Source organism: Lynx rufus, unplaced genomic scaffold (genome assembly GCF_022079265.1).
Source record: "Lynx rufus isolate CCGP_SWC_20201006 ecotype Redwood Valley unplaced genomic scaffold, mLynRuf1.p SCAF_10, whole genome shotgun sequence".
Classification (NCBI taxonomy): domain Eukaryota; kingdom Metazoa; phylum Chordata; class Mammalia; order Carnivora; family Felidae; genus Lynx; species Lynx rufus.
In genome coordinates, this window is record NW_025814824.1 from 58,336,224 (window position 1) to 58,361,574 (window position 25,351).

At 38.3% G+C, this 25,351-nt stretch overlaps 1 protein-coding gene across 1 annotated transcript in view; it reads left to right on the top strand.

The window, feature by feature from the left end:
• The window catches only part of MELK (maternal embryonic leucine zipper kinase), a 98,953-nt gene extending 77,848 nt beyond the window's left edge, over positions 1–21,105 (top strand). The window contains exons 14-18 of the mRNA XM_047066346.1: positions 3,880–4,111; positions 7,424–7,520; positions 9,151–9,319; positions 18,352–18,455; positions 20,592–21,105. Of these exons, the coding sequence (XP_046922302.1) occupies positions 3,880–4,111; positions 7,424–7,520; positions 9,151–9,319; positions 18,352–18,455; positions 20,592–20,769 (780 nt within the window). The 3' untranslated portion in view covers positions 20,770–21,105. The remainder of the gene's footprint in view (positions 1–3,879; positions 4,112–7,423; positions 7,521–9,150; positions 9,320–18,351; positions 18,456–20,591) is intronic.
• The last annotated feature ends 4,246 nt before the right edge of the window (positions 21,106–25,351 follow it).

Consider the following 25,351-nt stretch of genomic DNA (forward strand, 5'->3'; position numbering starts at 1 on the left):
TTCGTCACAATCACAGAAATTCTAGACTTCTAGAAGAAAAGCTGTCGTTCATCATAAATCACACTGCTTGTAGTCTGTACAGTCTGGTACAGCAGGTTTGGTGCTCCAGCCATACAAACAAACTTATCCCAACAATGTTGGGAATTTTCTAAAAGCTGGGTTACCCAGCTTCCATCCAGGACCTGCTAGGCTAACTCTCGTGTGCAGCAGGGCCCCTATTACATACGTAAGAGTGCTATCACATATATACTTAGGAGTGGAATGAGTATCTTCAGCGTTAACAGATAATGCCAGTTTTTCCCCCAAAGTGGTTTTATTAAGTATACTTCAACCAGAAGTAGAAGACTGTTCCCATTGCTTTACATATTTATTAATACTTGATATTTTTGGCTATTTAATATTTTAATATTTAAATATTTTGTAATCTGGTGAGCATAAAGTTATATCTCCTACATTGGAAAGTCCATTCTTTCACCACCAGATCTACAGTGGTGCTTTGATCATATATCAAGTTGTCATAGGAGTGTATCTGTTTCTGGGCTATATTGTTTTATTGATTTTTTTTCACCACTACACATCTTAATTACTTTAATTTTGTAATAGTTCTTCTCTCTGGTTGGCCAATTCTTCTTTAAGAATGTCTTGGCTACTCTTGTCCCTTTGCATTTCCATATACATTTTAGAATCATTTGGACAAACTTCACATACACTCAAAAATTGAAATTGCATTGAATTTAAGATTCAACTTGGGAAAAATTGAAATCTAGACCCTCAAATCCCCCTATCCATAAACATAGTATATCTCTTCATTTATTAGGTTTTAGTTAATTGCTTTTAATAAAGTTTTATAAATTTCCCCAGAAAGGTCTTATATTTTTATTAGATTTATTCCTAAATACTCTTATTTTTTTATTGCTGTTGGGAGTGGTAGGTCTTTTAAAATCACAGTTTTGTATCTGTTACTGGTGTATAGATATGAAATTGATTTTTGTGAATGATCTTATATTCAGTAACTTTCCTAAACTCTTAAATTCTTATAATGTGTCTGTATATTTTTTTGAGTGTTCTGTGTACAAAAGTATATCATCTATGGGTGGCAGTTTTGTTTCTGCTTTCTAATTCTTTTATTAACATTTTTTAATTTTTTTTTTTTTTGAGTGATTGAGAGAGAGACTGTGAGCAGGAGAAGGGCAGAGAGAGAGGGAGACACAGAATCCAAGCAGGCTTCAGGCTCTGAGCTGTCAGCACAGAGCCTGATACGAGGCTCGAACTCATGAACCATGAGTTCATGACTTGAGCCAAAGTCAGATGCTTAACCAACTGAACCACCCAGGCACCCCTCTTCCTTTCTAATTCTTAAACCTTCAATATCTTTTGTTTTTTTTATTACTGCACTTAGTAGACCTAGCAATATAGCAGACACTGTTTTTCCAAGTTGTAAAAAAGAATACTTCTTTTATCATTAAGTATGATGTATGTTCTCTCTCTCTCTCTTAAACCTTCCCCTTCCCACTCTTCCCTCACTCTCCTTCTCCTTGTCAGCCTTCCTCTCTCTCCACTGCACCTCCCACCCTGTCTTTTTCAAGTTAAGACCTGTTTTTCATTTAGTTGTGGTCTGCTAAGATTTGTTTAAATTTTTCTTTTATAGTGTTTGTTTATTTTTGAGACACAGAGTGTGAGCAGGGGAGGGGCAGAGAGGGAGGGAGACATAGAATCTGAAGCAGGTTTCAGGCTCTGAGCTGTCAGCATAGAGCCTGATGCGGGACTTTGAACTCACCAATACGCAAGATCATGACCTGAGCCTGTGTTGGACGCTTAACCAACTGAGCCACCAGGCATCCATCCCTAAGATTTGTTTAAAGTCATGAATCTGTATTGTAGAAAATACCTATTGAGAAAATAATCTATTTTTGTTTCTTTCACTAGTTGATATAATTAACTACATTAAATAATGTAGTTTGTTATATGTTATATCAATAGTTATGATGTTAAGCCAGTCTTGTATTCTTTATATAAGCCCAGTTTACTATCTTTTTAATACACTGCTGCGGTTAGTTTCCTAATATTTTGTTTAGAATTTTTGCTTCTTTGTTCTTAAATGAAAATGTCCTATAGTTTTCTGTCTCATATAAGTCTTTTTTTCTTTTGAAAATTTTAGTTTTATTATTACAGACATTATACATAGATACATTCATCTTGTAAAACATTTAGACAATATAGAACAATGTCAAATAATGCATGAAAGTCTTTCTTCTCCTCTACTTGCATTCTATTCCATCCATCTGATTTTGGTATTGTGATTATAGTAGTCTTCTAAAATGAATTGGGATGTGTTCCTTTTTTTATTCTCTGGAATGGTTTTTAAGAGCTAGGGATTGTATTTTCCTTGAATGCACATAGGACCATGCAGAAAGTATGAATTTGGTCCCTAAACTTATGTGAAATTGCAAATTATTAAAGGAGAATTTTGCTTCTCCAGAGTTAAGCCTAGGACAGACAACATTGTTCTGTCCTCTTTACAGGGCGGATTTATATTTAATTCACAGTTTGATTTTAGATTTTTTAAAATAATTTTTTTAATGTTTAATTAATTAATTAATTATTATTTTTAATGTTTATTTATTTTTGAGACAGTGCAAGAGACAGAGTGCAAGCAGCGGAGGGGCAGACAGTGGGAGACACAGAATCTGAAGCAGGCTCCAGGCTGTGAGCTCTCAGCCCAGAGCCTGACGCGGGGCTCGAACTCACAAACTGCGAGATCATGACCTGATATGAATTCGGACGCTTAACCGACTGAGCCACTCAGTCACCCCAATGTTTCTTTATTTTTGAGAGAGAGGGAGAGAGAGAGAGAGGAAGAGTGGGAGGGGAAGAGAGAGAGGGAGACACAGAATCTGAAGCAGGCTTCAGGCTCTGCACTGTTAGCACAAAGCCTTATGTGGGGCTCGAACCCATGAACCATGAGATCATGACCTGAGCCAAAGTCAGAGGCTTAACTGACTGAGCCACCCTGGTGCCCCTAGTTTTGTTTTGTTTTTTAAGTCTATTTGTTTTGGAGAGAGAGAAACCACAAGTGGGGGAGGGGCAGAGAGAGGGAGAGAGAGAATCCCAAGCAGTCGTGGGGCAACTGTGAGAACAAGACCTGAGCTGAAGTCGGATGCTTCACTGACCGAGCCACCCCACCCCGCCTTTCATTTTAGTTATAGCCCCCTCTGGCTTTTCATGAGCACTTTGGTTCTAACTTACCACCTTGCATAGGCCTAAGGCTTCCGTGGCTGTTAACGTCCATGCTGCTGGTTATCCGAGGTGGTAGGTAGATGGCCTTAGAGCAATGGACAGCTTCAGCCTTTATTATATCTTTGGATTCATGCTCCTCTTCTTAGTTTAGCCTCTGAGGATTTTCCTTACTTTTTTGCAAGCTCAACCATAAATCCAAAATGATTAAAAAATATTTTGTGTGCAACATTTCTGTTAAGAGTATTTTAACATGGTTTTTCTGCTGTAATCACTAAACACTTAGTTTCTGGTACACATTAGAGACAAACCATGGGAATCTAGGCATGGGAAACAATTCCTCAGGGATTTAATTGTGACCATTCTCAGTATAGCCTGAGATCTGGGTGTGTTTGATTTAACACTCAGCCTAAAACATGTTGAAAATGATCTGTCAGTAGAACAGACTAAAGTGATCTACATGTACTAAAGAGAATTGAATATACATTTTTAAATTTCCTGGTATTGCCAATAATATCCTTTTGAGAGTATTTCATTTTAGTAAAAATGGTGCATGGTAATTTGCAAATGATTAAGGCATGTTGTAGAGAAATTGACTTTTCTTCTTCTTCATTGTGCTTTATCCAGTAACTTTTTTTTTTCCAGTTTGCCAAGCATTGGACAGAATCAAATGGTCTGGAATCTAAATCATTAACTCCAGTATTATGCAGAGCATCTGCCAATAAATTAAAGAACAAAGAGAATGTATATACGCCTAAGTCTGCTGTAAAGAATGATGAGTGCTTTGTATTTCCTGAGCCAAAGACTCCAGTTAATAAGAACCAGCATAAGAGAGAAATACTCTCCACACCAAATCATTACACTACACCCTCAAAAGGTATTTGCTATATGTACTGATCAGGGTAAAGTACCTTCAAATTCTATTCTTACCATCTAAGCGCATAATAGGTCGGAAATGGCTAGCATTGCCCTCAGGAATTTATGCTTTTTTTATCCTGTATTATTTGCATTGGTTGAAATGAAAGCATATTAGTCAACTTCTATTGATATTTTTTCTCTTTTTCACATATGTAAAGTTGAAGTATAGCATCATAGAATATCAAAGCCGAAAGGCAAGTTAGAGCTCATTTCATCCACCTGTTTTTTTCATAGCTGAAGAACACAAGGCTCAGACGAGTGATTTGCCCAAGGTCATATATCTAGATTTAGACTTTGTTTTCTCCTTTGCCCCCACTTATGGTGACTAAAACTGAAGTCTCTGCTGAGCCCTTAGATCTCACTCATCTGGATCTCTAGTTCTGGTATCTGATCCTGCTCTTGCTCATATTTCAGAAGCACTCATAGTCATGTCCTTCTAGACATCTAGATCTGCGTCCAGATATTACAACTTTCTCATTGCCCTTGGTTTCCTTATCAGCTCAGTCATCACCAATTATTTAAGTGGTTTCTTTTATGACACCTCAGTGTTTTCTTGCTGGCCTCATTTAGGCACATTCTATTTTGTCAGTTCCTAGAACTGAACTCAGTTTTCTAGTGCTGGGTCTCATCAGGATAAGACTGTAAGCATCATGAGAGTAGAGATTCTGTCTGCCATTTTTGCAACATGGCATAGTATATGGTAGGGTCGTCTTTATTGTCTGGTACTTAGTAGGTGCCCAGTGCCTGGTATATAGTGGGGCCATATCTGTTGAAAGAAAGAATGAGTTAGAGAGAGCCTGAAGGGGTTTTATTTATTGTGATCTAGTCCATGTCACTTTTTAAAAAATTGTTATTTTTAGAGAGCGTGAGCATGAGTGGGGGAGAGGGGCAGAGGGAGAGAGAGGGAGAGGAAGAGAGAGAAAGAGAGAGAGAGAGAGAGAGAGAATGAATCTTAAGCAGGCTCCACGTTCAGCATGGAGCCTGACACAGGGCTCGTTCCCACGACCCTGGGATCATGACCTGAGCCCAAATCAAGAGTCGGATGCTCAACTACTGAGCCACCTAGGTGCCCCCAAGTCACTTTTTAAAATGACTCCTAAACCTTTTTGGCCTTTTTTTCTAGCAATTGTAACCTACTCTTGTTTTATGTTAAGACCCTAATGAACCCAAACTCCAAGACCTTGCCATGTGAAGTGCTGCTAAATCATGTCCTGCCATTGTGCTTCTAATTTGCTAATGGGCCTGATAGCCAGTTCCAGAGCTCTACTTCTTGTAAAGATATTACGATCAACTTTGTCAGAATATTTACTGGAAGTTCTGTTATTCTGTTAATTGCATTCTCTCATTCATCAGCTCAAACAACCCTTTCCCCAGAATTGTGAAGCTAGCTAGTTTGGTGTGATAAGCATGTATAGCTGCCTGGGGTTGTTATGAGGGTTCAGTGAGGTAACGTTTGGATACTAAGGTCGGATGTTACTAGTAGTAGCTGCTATTGCATTTTTTTCCTAATGGGGTATTTCTCTTCTGTTACTTGTTAATATAGCTACAGTATCGTTTGTGAATCGGGGTTGGGTAGGGAGATAAGATGGACTTTAACTCATTGAGGGCTTTTTTTTTTTTTTAAATTTTAAATGTTTATTTTTGAGAGAGACAGAGACAGACTGTGAGTGGATTAGGGGCAGAGAGAGAGGGAGACACAGAATCCGAAGCAGGCTCCAGGCTCCGAGCTGTCAGCACAGAGCCCGATGCGGGGTTCAAACCCACAAGCTGTGAGATCATGACCTGAGCTGAAGTCGGAGGCTCAATAGACTGAGCCACCCAGGCACCCCAGAGGGCTTTTTTTTTTTTTTAAGCCTTTGATGCTTATAGTTCCTTCTATTATTATGTGTTTTTAACTTAAAAAAAATTTTTTTTAATGTTTATCTTAGAGAGAGAGACAGACAGAGTGTGAGTGGGGGAGGGACAGAGAGAGAGAGAGGGAGACACAGAATCTGAAGCAGGCTTCAGGCTCTGAGCTGTCAGCACAGAGCCCGACACGGGGCTTGAACCCACAAACCACGAGATTATGATCTGGGCTGAAGTTGGATGCTTAACCAACTTAGCAACCCAAGCGCCCTGTGTGTTTTAACTTTTTATGTAATTCTGAAAGTTTTGAAACATGGATAGTTTGGAATTTATAATCTTAATGTATCATCAGTTTGCATAGAAAACTTTCTTTCAGTTTGTGAGAAAGATTGTGTTGGTCTAAAGTTATTATTGGCTATTTTTCTTTAAACATAAGAGCCACCTACAGAAGGTACTGGCTAAAGCCCCGATTGATAGCTTCCATTAGTGCTGTGTACTTTACTTTCTTTCATCTGAGTCATTTTTCACATAAGCATTAATCACTTTTCTTAATCTGGTACAATACAGTCAGCAATACTTCATCAACAAGTAACTATGTATAATAGTAGATATAGTTACTAGATATAGATGAAAATATTTTCAGAGATATTATTTTCTTGTTCTCATGGAACCAGTGAAAATAGTCCTGATAGTCATAAACAAAACAAAACAAAATCTTTAATGTCATCTTAAAAACTTGATACCATATGCTTGTTATAAAGTGTTGTTCCCTCTAAAGGGTATGCAACTTTTAGATCATAAGCAAAAAGTTAACTAAATAGTGGTAACCAGATTTGTTATTGTGAATTTGTCACAAATTATCTGGATACAAATACCCTACTAGAATGAAATACAAAATTCTAGAATAGAATTTATATTCTAGAATATAAAAATAACAAAAGCTCACACTGTTTAAAGCTTTTGTCAAGCCTTCACGGGGACTGTTCTCTTTGCCTAACAGGAGTTGAGTAGGGCAAAGAATTGAATGAATACCTCTCAATACTATTTTCAATTAAAAGCACAAATTGAATCCTTGTATAAATACAGATTGACTTTTGTATATAGAAAGGAGAATCAGTAGTCATAAAATCTGTATTTATATGATCTATTTAAATTTGTCATATAATATTTATAATAAACTTTTAATCATGGACTCGGTTTTGTAGTGAAGGAAAAGAAGAGCCACACATGCAAAGCCAAAATGATTTTGTTTCTATTATAAATCACATGGAAATAATTCTTTAAATAAGTAGAGCCTTAACACCACTGGCCAAGTGATTACAGTAATTCTGAGTCAATGAATAAGTGATGTATGCATTATTGACAGAAATTTTGAAACCACGATATGTCAGCTACATATGGTTTGTGTTTGTTGTTTTTCTAATAGCCAGAAACCAGTGCCTGAAAGAAACTCCAGTTAAAATGCCAATAAATTCAGCAGGAACAGAGAAGTTAATGACAGGTGTCATTAGCCCTGAGAGGCGGTAAGTGTTCTGTTTTTTAGATTCTTTGATCTTTAGTATATGTAGCCAGATTTTCTTTTTTCACGTATGATCAGCCTGATTAAGGTAACAAGCCATTGTGTAAATTATGTCGGAGACTGCAGAAATGTCTAGCTGAATGCGGATGGTCTGTGGCCATTACTGTAGCTGTTGTTGCTGCCTTCCTCATGGGGAAGAAATCTGAAACTCTTCAGCAGTAGGACTGGCATCTTAACGTACAGCAGCTTGGGAAGACAGTGGCTCTGGCCCCATCCACATAGTCCCCTTTCTGAGGCCCATCTTTTCTGATGCTTCTCCCGGTAGAGTGTAGACATCCACTGATAGCAGTTCTTCATATAGTAAAGATACCAACTGGTGTGTCAAAGAAAACTCATCCCTCTTGTATGGACATGGACAGTTTGGCAGCATTGGCGTCCCTTCATTGTCTTTATTTTTTAATTTTAAAAAATGTTTATATTATTTATTTAAGTAATCTCTGCGTCCTGTGTGGAGCTCGAACTCACGACCCTGAAATCAAGAGTTGCATGCTCCTCTGAGCGAGCCAGCCAGACGCCCCTCATCATCTATAATAGCTATTTTTTATTTTTATTTTTAAATGTTTTTAAGGTTTATTTTGAGAGAGAGAAAGATAGTGTAGGCACATGAACAGGGACAGGGGTAGGGAAGAGAGAGAGGAAGAGAGAATCCCAAGCAGGCTCCACACCGTCAGCACAGAGCATGACATGGGGCATGATCAGACACTTAACCAACTGAGTCACCAAGGCACCCCTATAATAGCTATTTTTTATTTATTAAAAAAATTTTTTTAATGTTTATTTATTTTTGAGAGAGAGAGAGAGAGAGAGAGAGAGAGAGAGAGAGAGAGAGACTGAGTGTGAACAGGTGAGGGGCAGAGAGAGAGAGGGAGACACAGAATCTGAAGCAGGCTCCAGGCTCTGAACTGTCAGCACAAAGCCCGATGTGGGGCTCAAACCCACAAACTGCAAGATCATGACCTGAGTGAAAGTTGGATGCTTAACCGACAGAGCCACCCAGGCACCCCAGTGTAATAGCTATTTTTTAAAGCAGGATCCATTTTGAGGGCAGTTGAGGAAATTAGACTGTGAACTAGATATTAGAGAGTACTGTGGCATTATTATCAATTTTCTTGATGGCATTGTGGTTATGTAGAAAATGTCGTTATTTGTTGGGTATGTGTGCTGAAGTGTTTCAGAGTGAAGTCTCATGGTATCTTCAGATGGGTTACCTTTAGATGGTTCAGCAAAGATGTGCATATATTTAATGTATTCATTTATACATGTAGAGAAGGCAAATGTGGTGAGAAATTAACAACTGTTGAGTCTAAGAGGATATATATATGGGGTTCATTGTACTCTTCACCCAACTTTTCTGTATATTTTTTTTAAAAAAGCTAGGGGAAGAATAGTTTTGCCAAGGGGCAGTTGGCTGAGGGGAGAGGTGATGGCTGTGTTCCAGTGGGAGATGGCTTTTGTGCTTCCTGAGTAGTGAGCTGGACTGGCCTTGGCATTCGCCTTGGCATACTTGAACGGCTTGTGACAGCCCCGACTGGCAGGAGGCCCAGTTTTACTCATGGATTTTTTTTCTTTTTAAGATGTCGCTCAGTGGAACTGGATCTCAACCAAGCACACGTAGAGGATACTCCAAAAAGAAAAGGAACCAAAGTGTTTGGGAGCCTTGAAAGGGGGTTGGATAAGGTTATCACTGTGCTTACCAGGAGCAGAAGGAAGGGCTCTGCCAAAGATGGGCCGAGAAGACTAAAGGTAAGTGCACTGGAATTCTTTAGTATGGATTTCAGAAGCTGGCTGCTAACCAGACTATTATTCTTTTCCAAGAGAAGTACTGAATGAATGAATGAATGAATGAATGAATGAATGGATTTTTTATTTTATGCATTTTGATGCAGTGGGCTTTGAGAATGCAGAGGTAAATTATACAAACTTGCTCTTTCCAAGGAGCGAATAACTATAATCCAAATATTCAAGTGGAGAGATTAATCACAGAGGCAATATGGAGGCAGGGAAACATGGGGCATATGGAGGAACTGAGAGCTGCCTTAAGGATGGGGATTTGAGCTTAATTGTCATATCTCTGGCATGTAGAAGAGTCTCTGACACATGGATATCTCTGTAGGCCCTCACAAAATATTTGAATGCATGGGAAGTGAATTTGAACTTTGAGTGTGGTGTATGTGAAGAAAATACTGAGTAGCACACTGGGAAGGTAGGCTGAGAGGTCCTCACAGGCCTAAGAGGTTTGGAACTTTGATAGTCCTGTCATGCTTTCAAAAGGCTTAATGTGTCAGTGGTATGGGCAATATGTTCAATGGGGAAAGGAAAGGAAAAAGAAGTGATTAGTAGATATAAAATACTTCGTACTCTCTTGGATTCTCTCTGAGCATTCCTTCAAACATCTAATGAATGACATTTTTGTTTGGGGGAAGTAAGAGGTAAAGGTATAAATAAGACTCCACTTGGAAATGACATAGCCCATGTCATGAGGATCTCGTAGAGTGGCAGTGAAGACAGGCAGGGATATTACTCTGTGCTGTAATAAAAACATGTTCCAAGAGGAGGGAAGAGGAGATGGTAGTGTTCTCTGTGATTTGGGGACTGGGTCTTTTCAGGTTTTGCACTGAGACTCTTCATTTGGGACAAATCTGGGCCTGTTTGGGGAAGGAAAATGATGAGCTGTTGGATAGAAGTGTGCTTCCGGGGAGAATATTCAGATATGTCCTGTTTTAAAGTGGAAGAAGATAGGACATATCCATTAATATCTGTTGCCTGTTGAACTTGTATAATGTACTGAAAAGTTTTGCATATGGCTGTTTATTAGGTATATTTTGTTCTTTTGTTCTAAGATTTCTGTAGATGGAGACAGTTATGAAATATTTCAAACACTGACATTGGGATCAAGAACACCATAGTGCTGGGGCGCCAGGGTGCCTCGGTTGGTTAAGTGTCCGACTTCAGCTCAGCTCATAATCTCATGGTTCATGGGTTCGAGCCCCACATTGGGCTCTGTGCTGACAGCTCAGAGCTTGGAGCCTGCTTCAGATTCCATGTCTCCCTCTCTCTCTGCCCCTCCCCTGCTTGTGCTCTGTCTCTTTCTCAAACATGAATAAACGTTAAAAAAAAAATTAAGAAAACCATAGTGCCATTTTCCTGAAAAACATTAGATAAAGAAAATTAAGGAAACATGTCCAATCATATACATTATTGAGAAGCTAAGCAGTTGTCAAATACTAGTGGATAATACCCTAAAAATGTTCACCTGTGTAAATTGGTTGGCCCCTGAATGCATTTTCCAGTAGGAACTGCTAAGATGTTAGTTGATTTTCCAGGGATTCTCCACTACTTCCCGGATGTAGGAGAAAAACCACAGATTGGGAATGAGAAGACCTGAGTTCTAGCTTCAGCTTCGTACTTTGTAGCTTGGATAAGTCGTTTTATCCCTGCCTGCCTCAATTTCCTTATTTGTAAAAACTGGAGATAATTTCTACCCCAGCACCTTCATAGAGCCGGGATGCATAAACAAAGCTGCCTCTGTGAAATATATGTGAAATGCTCTATTATATAAGGTATTCCAGTTTTTTTAAAATTTTTATTACTGAAGTATAGTTGACATACCATGTTACATTAGTTTCATGTGTACAACATAGCGACTTCATGATTGTGTACATTATGCAGTGCTCACCATGATGAGTGTGGTTATCATCTGGCACCATACTATGTTATTAAAATGTTTTTGACTGTATTCCTTATGCTGTACTTTTCAGAGAGAGAGCATATGCACAAGTGGGGAAATAGGGCAGAGAGAGAGAGAGAGAGAGAGAGAGAGAGAGAAAATCTTAAGTAGGCTTCATGCTTAGTGTGGAGTCTGATATGGGGCTCTATCCCACAACCCTGGGATCATGCTTGAACCTAAATCAAGAGTCAGATGCTCAACTGACTGAGCCACCCAGGCATACCAAAGGTGTTCCAGTGTTGAGTGAAATTATCATCCATGTTGAGCATTTTTAACCCTAATGTAGCAGAACCATAGTCCTCATTAACACACATCTAACATCAGAAACTTGATCTAACTTTGGATCTGTAACCCTTTTAAATGGTTTAAGTTTTTGCAGAACTGCAGGCCTCGCTTTAGGAAATTTGTTTCATTTTTTCTACCTACTTCTTTTCATTTTTAATGTTTATTCATTTTTGAGAGAGAGAAAGAGAGGCACAAGTGCAAGAGGAGCAGAGAGAGAGAGGGAAACACAGAATCTGAAGCAGGCTCTGAGCTGTCAGCACAGAGCCTGACACGGGGCTCAAACCCACAAACCGCGAGATCATGACCTGAGGCAAAGTCAGACTCTTAACCCGCCTGAGCCACCCAGGCGCCCTTCTACCTATTTCTCACATTAAAAAATTATAAACTTAGAAAAGTTAGAAGGATGGTACAAAGAACACCTTAGTTAAGATGAAGATCATGTATAGTTAAGCCTCTTGTAGGCTTTTTTAAAGATTGTTGAAAAAATCTGAAATTTGAACAGATAAATTAGGATTAATTTTTTTAAATGTTTATTTATTTATTTTGAGAGAGAGAGAGAGAGAGCATGTGCACAAACGGGAGGGGCAGAGACAGAGGGAGAGAGAGAGTCCCAAGCAGGCTCCATGCTGACAGTGCAGAGTCTGACATGGGGCTCGATCTCACAAACCATGAGATCATCACCTGAGCCGAAATCAAGAGTTGGATGGCACCCAGGCGCCCCAGATTAATTCTTTATTTTACACAAGGAATCACTTAAATTGTATTTGGAAGTGTTCTGTTTATTATCTTGACAAAGCCAATTTAGTTTGGTGAAACAGCTCTGGATGGGGACCCAGCAGACAGAGAGGGTCCTTGTCATAGCTGTGCCACTTGTTCCTTTTATAACTTGAAGCTGGGTCCCTAAACTCTGGTCATTGAACACTCACCTGCAGATGGGCATATCATCTGCACTGCTATTTATCTGGTATTTTCTTTATACTGACTCTTAAAAAAAAAAAGATTTATAGAGGTATAATTGACCTAAATAAATGACCTGTACCTCTTAAAAAGGTGTGATTAATGTACTTTGGCATTATATAGACACCTGTGAAACTGTCAACACAATCAGGAGGACTAGCTTTTTAAAATCTTAAGTCTATTTATTTAAAAGTTTGTTTATTTATTTATTTTGAGAGTGAACGAGTGAGTGCAAACAGAGGGGCAGAAAGAGAGGTGAACAGAGGACCTGAAGTGGGCTCTGTACTGACAGCAGAGAGCCCAGTGTGTGGCTCAAACTCATGAACTGTTAGACCATGACCTGAGCTGAAGTTGGACTCAAAATTTTAATCTTTTTTTACATTTATTTTTGAGAGAGAGAGATTGAGAGAGAGAGAGAGACAGTGCGAGTAGGGGAGTGGCAGATAGAGAAGGAGACACACAATCTGAAATAAGCTCCAGGCTCTGAGCTGTCAGCATGGAGCCTGATGTGGGGCTTGAACCCATGAACTGTGAGATCATGACCTGAACTGAAGTCAGACTCTTAACTGACTGAGCTACCCAGGTGTCTGATCTTAAGTTTACTTTTAAAGAAACTATATGTTACTAGTTTTTGCTGATTATGTTTTTCTAAATCAGATTGGAACAAATATATAAATACTAAATAAAAATACAGTTGACCCTTGAATGACATGGGTTTGAACTGCATGGGTCACTTACATGTATATTGTTTTAAACAGGTATATTGGGAAAATTTGGGGGGGACTTGCAACAATTTGGAAAAACTCAAAAACAGCGTGGCCTAGAAATATCAAAAAAATTAAGAAAAAGATATTAGATATTAGTCTATTTGATCATTTACCCTACCATAAGATATAAACAGATATAAAAAGTTAAAATTTATCAAAACTTATGCACACAAACACATACTGTACATGGTGCCATTCACAGTTGAGAGAAATGTAAACAAACTTAAAGATGCAGTATTAAATCATAACTGCATAAAATCAACTGTAATACATGCTTTACTACTGTAATAATTTCGTAGCTATTCTTCTGTTGCTCTTGCGGTGAGCTTGTGTTATGAGTATCTGCTTAAAAACGCTGTGTGATGCTAATCGTCTCCACGTGAGCAATTGGTCCCTTCAGTAAATTGCATATCACAGTCAAAAATGATCTTTTGAGGTTCTTGCATATTTTTCACTTTTAAATATGTTTAAAATGTATAAATCACGTGTAGCTCAATGCCATACACCTTGAGTAACACCAGGGGACCTGTATGAAGTGCCAGTAGTGATGCTGGATGTGTTCCCGAGAAGCAGAGAGAAGTCATGACTTTACGAGAAAAAGTTGAATTGCTTGATATGTACCATAGATTGATGTCTGTGGCTGCGGTTGCCCACCATTTCCAGATAAATGAATCCAGTGTAAGGACCGTTGTTTAAAAAAAAGAAAAGGGAAACTCATGAAGCCATTGTGGCAGCTATGCCAACAGGCACAAAAACCTTGCATTTTTTGCAAAATACTTTTTTTAATCTCGTATTGAAAATGCAGCTTTAATGTGGGTGTAGGATTGCTGTAAGAAGGGCATACCTATAAGCTTTATATGATTTGAGAAAAGATGAAGTCATGTTATGACTACTTAAAGCAAAAAGAAGGTGAGGTATCTAAAGCTGGAGAATTTAATGCCAGCAAAGCATGGTTTGATGATTTTAGAAAGAGATTTGGTTTAAAAATGTTAAGATAAGGGGCGCCTGGGTGGCTCAGTTGGTTGAGTGTCGGCTTGGGTCATGATCTCGCAGTTGACTAGTTCGAGCCCCGCATTGGGCTCTGTGCTGACAGCTCAGAGCCTGGAGCCTGCTTCGGATTCTGTGTCTCCCTCTCTGTCTGCCTCTCCCCCGCTCATGCTCTGTCTCTCTCTGTCTCAAAAATAAAGATAAACATTAAAAAAAAAAGTTAAGATAACAAGAGAAACAACTTCTGCTGACCAAGAGGCAGTAGATACTGGTTCCCAGATGCCATTAAGAAAATCATTGAGGAAAAAGAATATCTTCCTGAACAGCAGACAAAATTACCCTATTCTGGAAAAAAAAAAAAAAATGCCACAAAAGACATTGACTAGTAAGCAAGAAAAAGAAGCACTAGCCTTTTTTTTTTTTTTAATTTTTTTTTTCAACGTTTATTTTTTATTTTTGGGACAGAGAGAGACAGAGCATGAACGGGGGAGGGGCAGAGAGAGAGGGAGACACAGAATCGGAAACAGGCTCCAGGCTCCGAGCCATCAGCCCAGAGCCCGACGCGGGGCTCGAACCCACGGACCGCGAGATCGTGACCTGGCTGAAGTCGGACGCTTAACCGACTGCGCCACCCAGGTGCCCCGAAGCACTAGCCTTTAAGGCAGGAAGGGATAGGCTAGCTCTACTATTCTATGCAAATGCAGTTGGGTTTATGATCAGCACTGCCCTTGTCTTATAAAGCTGCTAACCCCTGAGTCTTGAAGGGAAAATATGACCATCAACTGCCAGTCTTTTGGTTGTACAAGAAGGTATAGACAATGAGAATTCTCTTTCTGGATAGATTTCATCAATGAAGTCAAAAAGTACCTTGCCAGTAAGGGACTGCCTTAATTTTTTTATTTCATTTTATTTATTTTTAGAGAGAGAGCAGGGGAGAGGGGCAGAAGGAGAGAGAGAGAGGGAGAGAGGGAGGAAGGAAGGATCGATCTTAGGTAGGCTCCATGCTCAGTGCAGAGCTAAACGTGAGGCTCCATCTCACCACCGTGAGATGATGACCTGAGCCGAAATCAAGAATCCGAATCAGATGCTTAACCGACCAAATCACCTAGGTGCCCCAAGGACTGCCTTTTAAAGTTCTTTTGAACAAACTGAGGGTTGATGGGGGGTGGGAGGGAGGGGAGGGTGAGTGATGGTATTGAAGAGGGCACCTTTTGGGATGAGCACTGGGTGTTGTATGGAAACCAATTTGACAATAAATTTCATATATTGAAAAAAAAACAAAAAAACCCCAAAAACCAAAAAAACAACAACAAAAAAAATTCTTTTGATATTGGACAATGCCGCTGACCACCCAGAATCCTATGAGATCAACACTGAAGGTGTCGAAGTGGTGTGCTTGTCCCCAGACATGGCATCTCTAATTCATCCCCTAGAAGAGGGGGTCATAAGGACCTTTAAGGCTCATTACACACAGTACTATGGAAAGGGTTGTCAGCGTTATGGAAGAGAATGTCATGAAGGTCTAGAAGGATTACATCATTGAAGATGCCATTGTTGTAACAGAAAAATCATGAAAGCCTAAGCCTAAAACAAATTTCTGCTGGAGAAAACTGTCCACATGTTGTGCATAACTTCACAGGGTTTACGGCAGAGCCAAACAGAGAAATTATGAAAGAGTTTGTGGATATGGCAAAAAAGGGTGTTTATGGGGCTTCAAGATATGGGGAGAAAGTCAAGAGCTGATAGACACCACGCCAGAAGAATTAACAGAAGATAAGTTGATGGAGATAAGTGATCTGAACCAGTGACATGATGAGGAAGAACATGTAGAAGAAGCAGTGCTAGAAACCAAATTGACATTAGACAAACTGGCAAAAGGGTTTTGATAATTCAGGACTACTTTTTACTTCTTTTATGACATGGAGCCTTTTATGATATGGGCACTGAAACTGAAGCAAATAATAGGAGGAGGATTGGTACTGGACAGAAACATTTTTTAGAAAAATGAAAAAGCATGAAGTCAGACAAATTGCGACCTATTTCCAGGAAGTTCCACCAAGTGTGCCTGCCCCTTCTCATCCCCTTCTACCTCTTCCACCTCTGCCACCCTGAGACAGCAAGAACAACCTCTCCTCCTCAGCCGACTCAACATGAAAAAGAGGAGGATGAAGGACTTTATGATGATCCACTTCTACCTGATGAGCAGTAAATAATCACCATGGCATACACTTAATAAACTTACCTGTGGTGTATGTGTGTGAGTGTCATGTGAACGTGTAGTAACTGTATGACAAGAGCCACAGGAGACGTTTTTGTGCCATCATCATCATTACCTAAGTGTTCCTCATGTAGAACCTTGTGTGCAAGACTCATATGGAAGTGGATAGCCTATCTTTACTTAGACACAAGGTGAGTGGTATTTAATATAAAATTAATAACGTGTTAGTTTTCTTGCTGTTTCATGACTTTGTTTTCAAAGAATAACATTACTGTACAGTATGCTTCTCTTGTCTTTGGAGAAACTGCTTATCAGCCTATCATCACCAGTAGGTGTTTTTAAAAATATATATAACAGTGTTTCTAATACTGTATTATGAATGTGACTGTATTACTGTATCCCATAAAATTTTATAACCATTTATTCATTAGTGTGTAGGCTAAGCTACTGTGAAGCAATCATATTGATTACACCAGGCTACCATGAAGCCGTCATATTGCTGGTTTTTCGTTATCAATGCATGAGTAAATAAATAAATATACCTGTAAATAAATATGAATTTCTTTTTCATATTATCTTTTCATTTTTGATATCTAGTGTTAGTAATACATGTAACATCTGTCATGTTTTGTATCATATAAGACAGTATTTTTGTAGGTACTAATAGAAGATAGAGGATTCATCTTGTAAACAGTGTAAACTTACAGTATTGATAAATATGGTACAGTACTGTAAATATATGTTCCCTTCCCTTTTTAAAAAAAATTTTTTTTGGGGCGCCTGGGTGGCGCAGTCGGTTAAGCGTCCGACTTCAGCCAGGTCACGATCTCGCGGTCCGTGGGTTCGAGCCCCGCGTCGGGCTCTGGGCTGATGGCTCGGAGCCTGGAGCCTGTTTCCGATTCTGTGTCTCCCTCTCTCTCTGCCCCTCCCCCGTTCATGCTCTGTCTCTCTCTGTCCCAAAAATAAATAAAACGTTGAAAAAAAAATTAAAAAAAAAAAATTTTTTTTAACGTTTATTTATTTTGAGAGACAGAGAAATAGAGCATGAGTGGGGGAGGGGCAGAGAGAGAAGGAGACACAGAATCTGAAGCAGGCTCCAGGCTCTGAGCTGTCAGCACAGAGCCCGATACGGGGCTTGAACTCACGAACCACGAGATCAGAACCTGAGCTAAAGTCAGACGCATAACCGACCTAGCCACCCAGCCTCCCCCTTCCCTTTTTATTTTCTTAACATTTTCTTTTCTCTAGCTTATTATATTGTACGAACTTAGAATATAATACACATAACATACAGAATATGTGTTAACTGATTGTTATGATATCTGTAAGGCTTTCGGTCAACAGGCTATTAAGTTTTGTGGGAGTCAAAAGTTATATGTGGATTTTTAACTGCATGAAGAGTCAGTACTCCTAGCCCTTGAGTTTTTCAAGGGTCAGGTATATATTCAAACCACATTTCCTGGGCCATTTGTTTCATCTCTCACAGTTTACATCTTAGGACAATTAATAGCACAGGAAGGGAGAAACAAGTAAAGCTCAAACAGATAGATGTTAATTAATATTTATGTATTTCATTAAAAAGATTGGTAGGAGAAGAGGATGAAAAGTTAAAAAGGATGATATGGATGTACTTACTAGTGAAAGTTAATTTCTCCAAGCTTTCCAGTGCCATCTTATTCCAGCTTACCAAGAATTGGTTGTAAATTCAGTATTTTTCTGGAAATGCTTCCATTTGAACTGGTGCTATAATGATTTTGGGATCTCTGAGTTAGGTAGGAAGGTGTTTGTGTTGATGTAAAGATTTACTTCATACCCCTTCTTTTTCTTTTTTAAGCTTCACTATAATGTGACTACAACCAAACTAGTGAATCCAGATCAACTCTTGAATGAAATAATGTCTGTTCTTCCAAAGAAGCATGTTGACTTTGTACAAAAGGGGTAAGAAGCACACTTAGAGGCTGTTGCATTTATTACTTGATATCTTTTGAGCTTTGAGAAGACATGTATTGATTCTTCTCTTTTTAAAAAAATTTTTTTCCTACCTCATTTTCATCAAAAAAGCTTTTATGGCAGTGTCATTGTTCATAATTTAGCTTCTTTGGTTTTGTATGAGCTAGTGCCATATTGTCACCACTTTCAAAATTAGACTTTTCAAAATAGGAAAAATCTGAACTCCTTCCAGTTTTTTTTCCAGTCGAGACACCTCAGACCAATCAGGGGTTTATAGAATCCTTTCGTTTATGACTTGCTGTTGGACAGGACTGGGTTTTCACCATTTTAGGAAATTATTTCACCTTAACTCTTTCCCACCGTTCAGTGAGCTGCCGGCAAAGCCTCCGTGGCTGTGATCTCATGGTCTGAATGGCCAGACCTCTTCTCGTTACCTAAGATGTTCATATTTCTAAGTATTTCCAGTTATGTCTTTCAAATTTCATTATTGAGGCAGATAAAAAGAGCCACTAATTGATATAAAAAACATTTAACTAGATTTCAATGTTCAATAAAAAACATTTAACTAGATGTTCAATTTAGAGGAAGATCTTTAGAAACAATCTTTTGCAAAAGTAATTTTACTTTTCATTATCTGTACATGTTGGTAAGCATTCCTTACCTGGACCCTGGCTTTCTTCTTAAGGCATCATCAGAACACATATAACTCACTCTGACCCGTTCTTCACGCTTGCAGTTTAGTGGTGGGTCCAGAACCTCTAGCCAAATCTATATTAGAAAGCCTTCAATAATTCCTTCAGCATGTGATCTTTCTATCAGATCGCCAACTAGCTGTTAACCAATAATTTATCCATCTAACTTATTCATCAACAGCAAAGTGTCTGCCTTGATCCCTTTTTTTCCCTTTTTATCTCTTCTGTTTGTTTTTAACTTCTTTGTGACAAAGAAGAACATCAAAAGCTAAGTTTTTCAGGGATGTGATGTTACTAATCTCAGGTATATTCTATTATTATCTTTTTTCATTCATGAAGAATTGGCTTTTCTCTCCATATGACTGAATTGCCCTATGCTTCATCTTCCCGTCAGGAACCTTAACTACAGAATACTTCTTTTGGCATGTCTGATGATGACTGCTCATTTTTAAGAGATGAAGACCCCAAACACATAACTAAGAGAAAGAGTGATATTTTGTAAAACCTCAAATACATAACAGATGCAAGTAATTTCTCCACGCTTCTGTGGAACAGTACCTAACCACATGCCCCACATATTTAGGGAACTGATATTTAAAATTGATCCTGTTGTCTATTATTTAGTAAGACAAATAAAATGAAAATATTTTGCAAACTAATTAAAAAGTTGATTTACATGAATTCAATTTATGTAACTTTGCAAGAACATACCTGATTCTTAAGTCTTAAAGGATGTCTTTAAGGCTTCATTTGGCCTGGGCTTTTCCATTTTCAGAATTGTTATATGGCAGTTCTAATTTTATTTCTACACACACACACACACACACACACACACACACCATGTGTTTCAACCATGGAAATGGACCATCTCCATGGGCTTTCTGTTATAACTCTGCCATAAAGTGTAATGATCATAACCTCTATATTACTATTAGAAAACCTCAGAAACACACACCCTTCTGACAGGTTGGTGGCTTCAGCTTTATTTATATGAAAGAATTTTCTGATGAGGTGCACACAAAAAAATATTCTTAATCTTCCCTGTGCTTTCCTTTGTTGTGAACATTGTGGAAATGGCCTACTGTTCATGGATTACACTGTTGAAAGAGTTGCATAAGGAAGACCAGAAGATTTCTTGAGCATAAATGGCATTGGTAGCTATGAAAGGAAGGCTTTTCTTTGGACAAGAGAAAGTTCTGGTAAAGCCTTTCATCTTTATTCTTTCTTAAGATCTTAGTTCAGCTTTTGCAAAAACACTAGTCATGCTCCATGATTAAGGTATAGCTCAGTCATTTGGAAACTGTAAGCAGTAAGATATTGCTTAATGAAATAATGGTTCATTTTCTCCACTGGCCTCCTATGGGCTTAGAGATTTCTTATACAGAATATTCATGGTTCTGCTACTAACTGGCTTCTTATCTTGTTTTCATAGGTATACACTGAAGTGTCAAACACAGTCAGACTTTGGTAAAGTGACAATGCAGTTTGAACTAGAAGTGTGCCAGCTTCAGAAACCCGACGTGGTGGGTATCAAGAGGCAGCGGCTTAAGGGTGATGCCTGGGTTTACAAGAGATTAGTGGAAGACATCCTGTCTAGCTGCAAGGTATAATTGTTGGCTGGTTTACCCCTGCTGGATGAATATGGGTGTGATACAGCCTGTGTGGAGAATGGTATGATTGGTTTGATTTTTAAAGTCCATTGGAACTCTAGACTTGTTTCTAAAGAGCTGTCTTAAAGACAAATATCTTTTTGTTTTTAAACAAAAAGATATTTTGCAGATGAGTCTTAAGGCAAGCCCATCTGTCATTATCTATTACTGTCTTTTTTAATCATGTGGTTTTGTATATTAATAACTGTTGACTTTCCTAGATTCACTTCCATATGTGAAAATAAGCTCTCAACTATGTCTCCTTTTAATGTGCAATTTCTTTCTGAATAAAATCATTTGTGAATATGGCAGGCTTCTCCTTTTCTTTGTATTTGGTTTTGATACCAATAAAACCTCAAATGGCTTCCTGACAATTAAGTAGAGACTATTTGGAGATGTTTTATCTGTTATCAAATATGCCTTGGGCAGAAAAAACAGATAAGAATTCATTTGCATAATTTTTTCCTGTCTCTGATTTAAGTAGGATTTATTGAGATCGTTAACTAAGTCACAGCTGTGGTTACCAGAGTTAAACAACACATTTAATATGTTGAATAAAAGAGTATTGACTTCAGTAAGTGTGTTCGGTCAACAATGATAAGTATCTGAACTATGAGCCCCCATGAAATGTTACTGTATGGTAATTTTCCTTAAGTCTCAATGTTGGCCCCAAATTTGTATTTTTATTTCATTTTATTGGTCTCTGAAGGCTAGCACTCATGTTGTATTTGTATGGATTTTACCAATTAAACTAGTTGGAGAAAAAATAGCTGACTACTTCTAGTCAGTAGTGAGGGAGTATTCTGTCACTCATTTATTCAGTAAACATTTACTAAATGGTTTAGGTCCTGGGGCTGAAGATAATACTGTCTAGTAAACTCAAGGAGTTCAGAATCTATTAAGGGGAGATGCTTAAACTAGTATTTATAGCATGGAGGGGATGACCAACTTTGTCTGGAGGACTAAGGATGATTTTTTGGAGGAAACAGTATTTGTCTTGAAGGATATATAGACGTTCATCAGAAAGAGAAGAGGGAATATGACATTCTTGACAACAAGAAGTGTATGTGCAAAGGCATGGAAATCTAAAATGGTCATGCCGTGTTGAGGGCGGAGGCAGAAGGTGGTGCAAGGGGGAAATAGTAGGAGACGAGGGTTAAACATTGAGTTGGAAGTAAGTGACAAAAGAATTTGAAGGAACCTCAGTGCTCCAATAAACTGTTTTGGCAAAGGGAAGCCGTTCAAGGGTTTTACATTTTTTATAATAGCTCTATTGAAATATAATTCACATATTGTAATATTCACCTCTTTAAAGTGTACAATTCAGTGGGTTTAATTATAATCACATTTGTGCAGCTATCCCCATAATCTAATTTTAGAACATTTTCATCATGTCAAAGAGAAACCCTGTATCCAGTAGTGGTCACTCCCAGTTCCCCCACCTTACAGCTCCTGGCACCCACTAATCTACTTTCTGTCTCTGGATTTGAGTGTTCTTGACATTTCATATGAATGGACTCATACAATATGTGCCTGTTTCAAGATTCATTATTTTCTATCATGTGTCACTACTTCATTCCATTTTACAGCTTAATATCCCATTGTATGGATATATCACATTTTGTTTATCCATTTATCAATTGGTAGACATTTGGTTTGTTTATACTTCTCGGCTATTGTGAATAATGTTGCTGTGAACATTTGTGTACAGATTTTTGTGTGGTCATATGTTTCCAGTTCTCTTGTGTGGTATACCTAGGAGTGGAATTGCTGAGTCATTTAACATTTTGAGGAAATGACGAACTTACCATTTTATGATCCCATCAGTGATCTATGAGGGTTCTAATTTTTCTCCGTTCTCTATAACATTTGTTATTGTCTGCCCATTTTATTTTAGCTCTGTGAAGTGGTATCTCATTATGGTTTTGATTTGCTTTTCCCTAGTGACTAATGATGTTGAGCATCTTTTCATGTGCTTATTGGTCGTACATCTTTTTGGAGAAATATCTATTCAGATCCTTTGGCCATTTTTAATTGGGTTGTTTATCTTTTTATTATTGAGTTGCAAGAAGTCTATAGCTCCAGCTATAAGTCCCTTATTAAATATATGATTTGCAAATTTTTTCTCTCATTCTTGTAGGTAGTTTTTTTACTTTCTTGATGGTTTCTTTTGAAAAACAAAAGTTTAAAATTTTCTAAAGTCCATCTATTTTTATTTTTATAAAACGTAAGAGAAGAATCACTCTTCTATCCCAATGGCACATGGCATGGTCTGGAACAGTGTTTTTCAAAAACTTTTCGCCATGAACCACAGTAAGAAGTCTGTTTTACTTTGGGATGCATTACACATAAATATATTTATAAAACACTGCTTAGCCTTACTATAAGCGTGATACTATTTTCTATCCCTTTTTCCTTTGTAAATATCTATCTTACAATTGCAATCCTTACATTGGAATTTTTTAGTATATTTACTTTAAAAATTAAAATTAAAAACAATTTTTTTTGGTATCAATTCAGCCTAGAAATGCTGTTATTGGCCCCATCAGACTGGATCAAGTAAAAATAGATACCCTGACTGCTATTTAGCCTAAATCTTCCTTTTCTTTAAGGAAAAGAAATGTTAATGTTTGCCATATCATCTAAAATCTATCACTTAGCTCAAATATTATAGAACCACTTGGAAAATTAAAGGAGTATAGTTGTGAGTTGAGGAAATGAGGCTGCCTTTGTTCGTTTAGATTGTTGGTGCTAAGCTAAATGTGCATAGTTTTAGGTTGGCTTCACTTTCTGTTGTCCAGCCACACCTGGACTTCTTTGGAGGGTGTGTGTGCATTTTATGTCCAGAGGAAGGCAGTGTGAAGTGGGGAGGGAGCCTCTGAGGAACGGTTGAAGGAATTGGGAGTTTGGGGAACAACTTAGGGCGCCAACCTCCGAATACCTGAATGTCTGTCATGAAGGGAGAACATGAGGCTTGTTTGGGTGACAGTGGCAGACAAAGTCCAGTGAGAAGTTGGAGATAGAGGTTATATGTTATTCATCTTTGTGGTCTCAGCATTTACTCAGTATATACTTACGAAGTTGAACCATATTGAAGTTAAGCTTACAATAAAAGGGCTTTCAGAAAAAGTCCAAGCTAGCTGACAAGAGAAAGGGTGCTAGGAATTTGGTGGTTTCCTTGTCATTGGGGGTGTTCAGACATGTTGGACAGCCATTCATAGGACAGGTCATAAAAGGGATTTAAGTATTGAACTGAACCAGTAGTCCTGAACCTCCTATCTGAACCTCTGTCTGTGATCCAGATGACAGTGTGGAAGATAATGAATCACTTGTTTGCATACGGGGAATAGAGTGACCGAGAAACTTTGGCAGCAGCAGTTTAGGTAATATTGAATATTTTACAAATTGGGAATGATAGAATGGTGAATGAGTCATATGAGCAATAAAGGATTGTGTTTGTTGGCTGTGATAGGGAAAAAGAGAGTAATGATCATAGTACCTAGTATTTAACACCCACTATGTGCCAGCCACTGCACTGGATGATTTATGTCAGGCATTAGCAGACTATGGCCTATGGGCCACCTCTATAGCCTCTTTTGATAGTTCTATTGAAACTCATCTATGACTGTTTCTGTGCTACAGTGGCAGAGTTGAGTAAATGTGACAGACTGTATGTCCTGCAAAGAATATTTACAATTATAAAGTGTTTACAGAAAAAGTTTGCTGACCCTTGATTTAGATAAATGTTTTTAAATCTAAACATATGAACTCATTTAGTCTTTACACTAACTCTGCATGGTTGGTGGTATCCCTTTTTACAGAGGAGAAAGCTGAGTCTCAGGCAAAGTAATGACTCTCTCAAGGTTGTAAAACCTGTAAGTGTATTGGATTTGAATCAGGCATGACAGGCTCCAAAGTCCATGTTCTTTCCTATACTCGAAACAGACGTAATACCTCTCTCCTGAACTTGTATCATATAGGAAAGCATTATTGTATATGATACTTCTCAAAAGATTGCTTCTTTCTATAGCAGCAATCTTACACAAACCGGTTAAGATGTAGGAAAACTTGGCTAATTCAGACCTTATTACAGTGTAATTTACTACAGCTGAGTGTGTTATGTGATTCTTCTTGGTGAAGGTAATTAGTAAGAATATAGTCTACTAAGGAAATAAGAACTGAAAGACTTTCAGCTTCGTGGTTCCACAGTGATTTTATGCATTTTTTTTTTAAAAATTTTTTTTCAACGTTTTTTTATTTATTTTTGGGACAGAGAGAGACAGAGCATGAACGGGGGAGGGGCAGAGAGAGAGGGAGACACAGAATCGGAAACAGGCTCCAGGCTCTGAGCCATCAGCCCAGAGCCCGACGCGGGGCTCGAACTCCCGGACCGCGAGATCGTGACCTGGCTGAAGTCGGACGCTTAACCGACTGCGCCACCCAGGTGCCCCGATTTTATGCATTTTTTAAAGAGCTTGTTTTTGATTATTGTGTAATATGGGCCTGTAGAATTATATATTTTAAAGCCTTTCTGTAGGTTCTG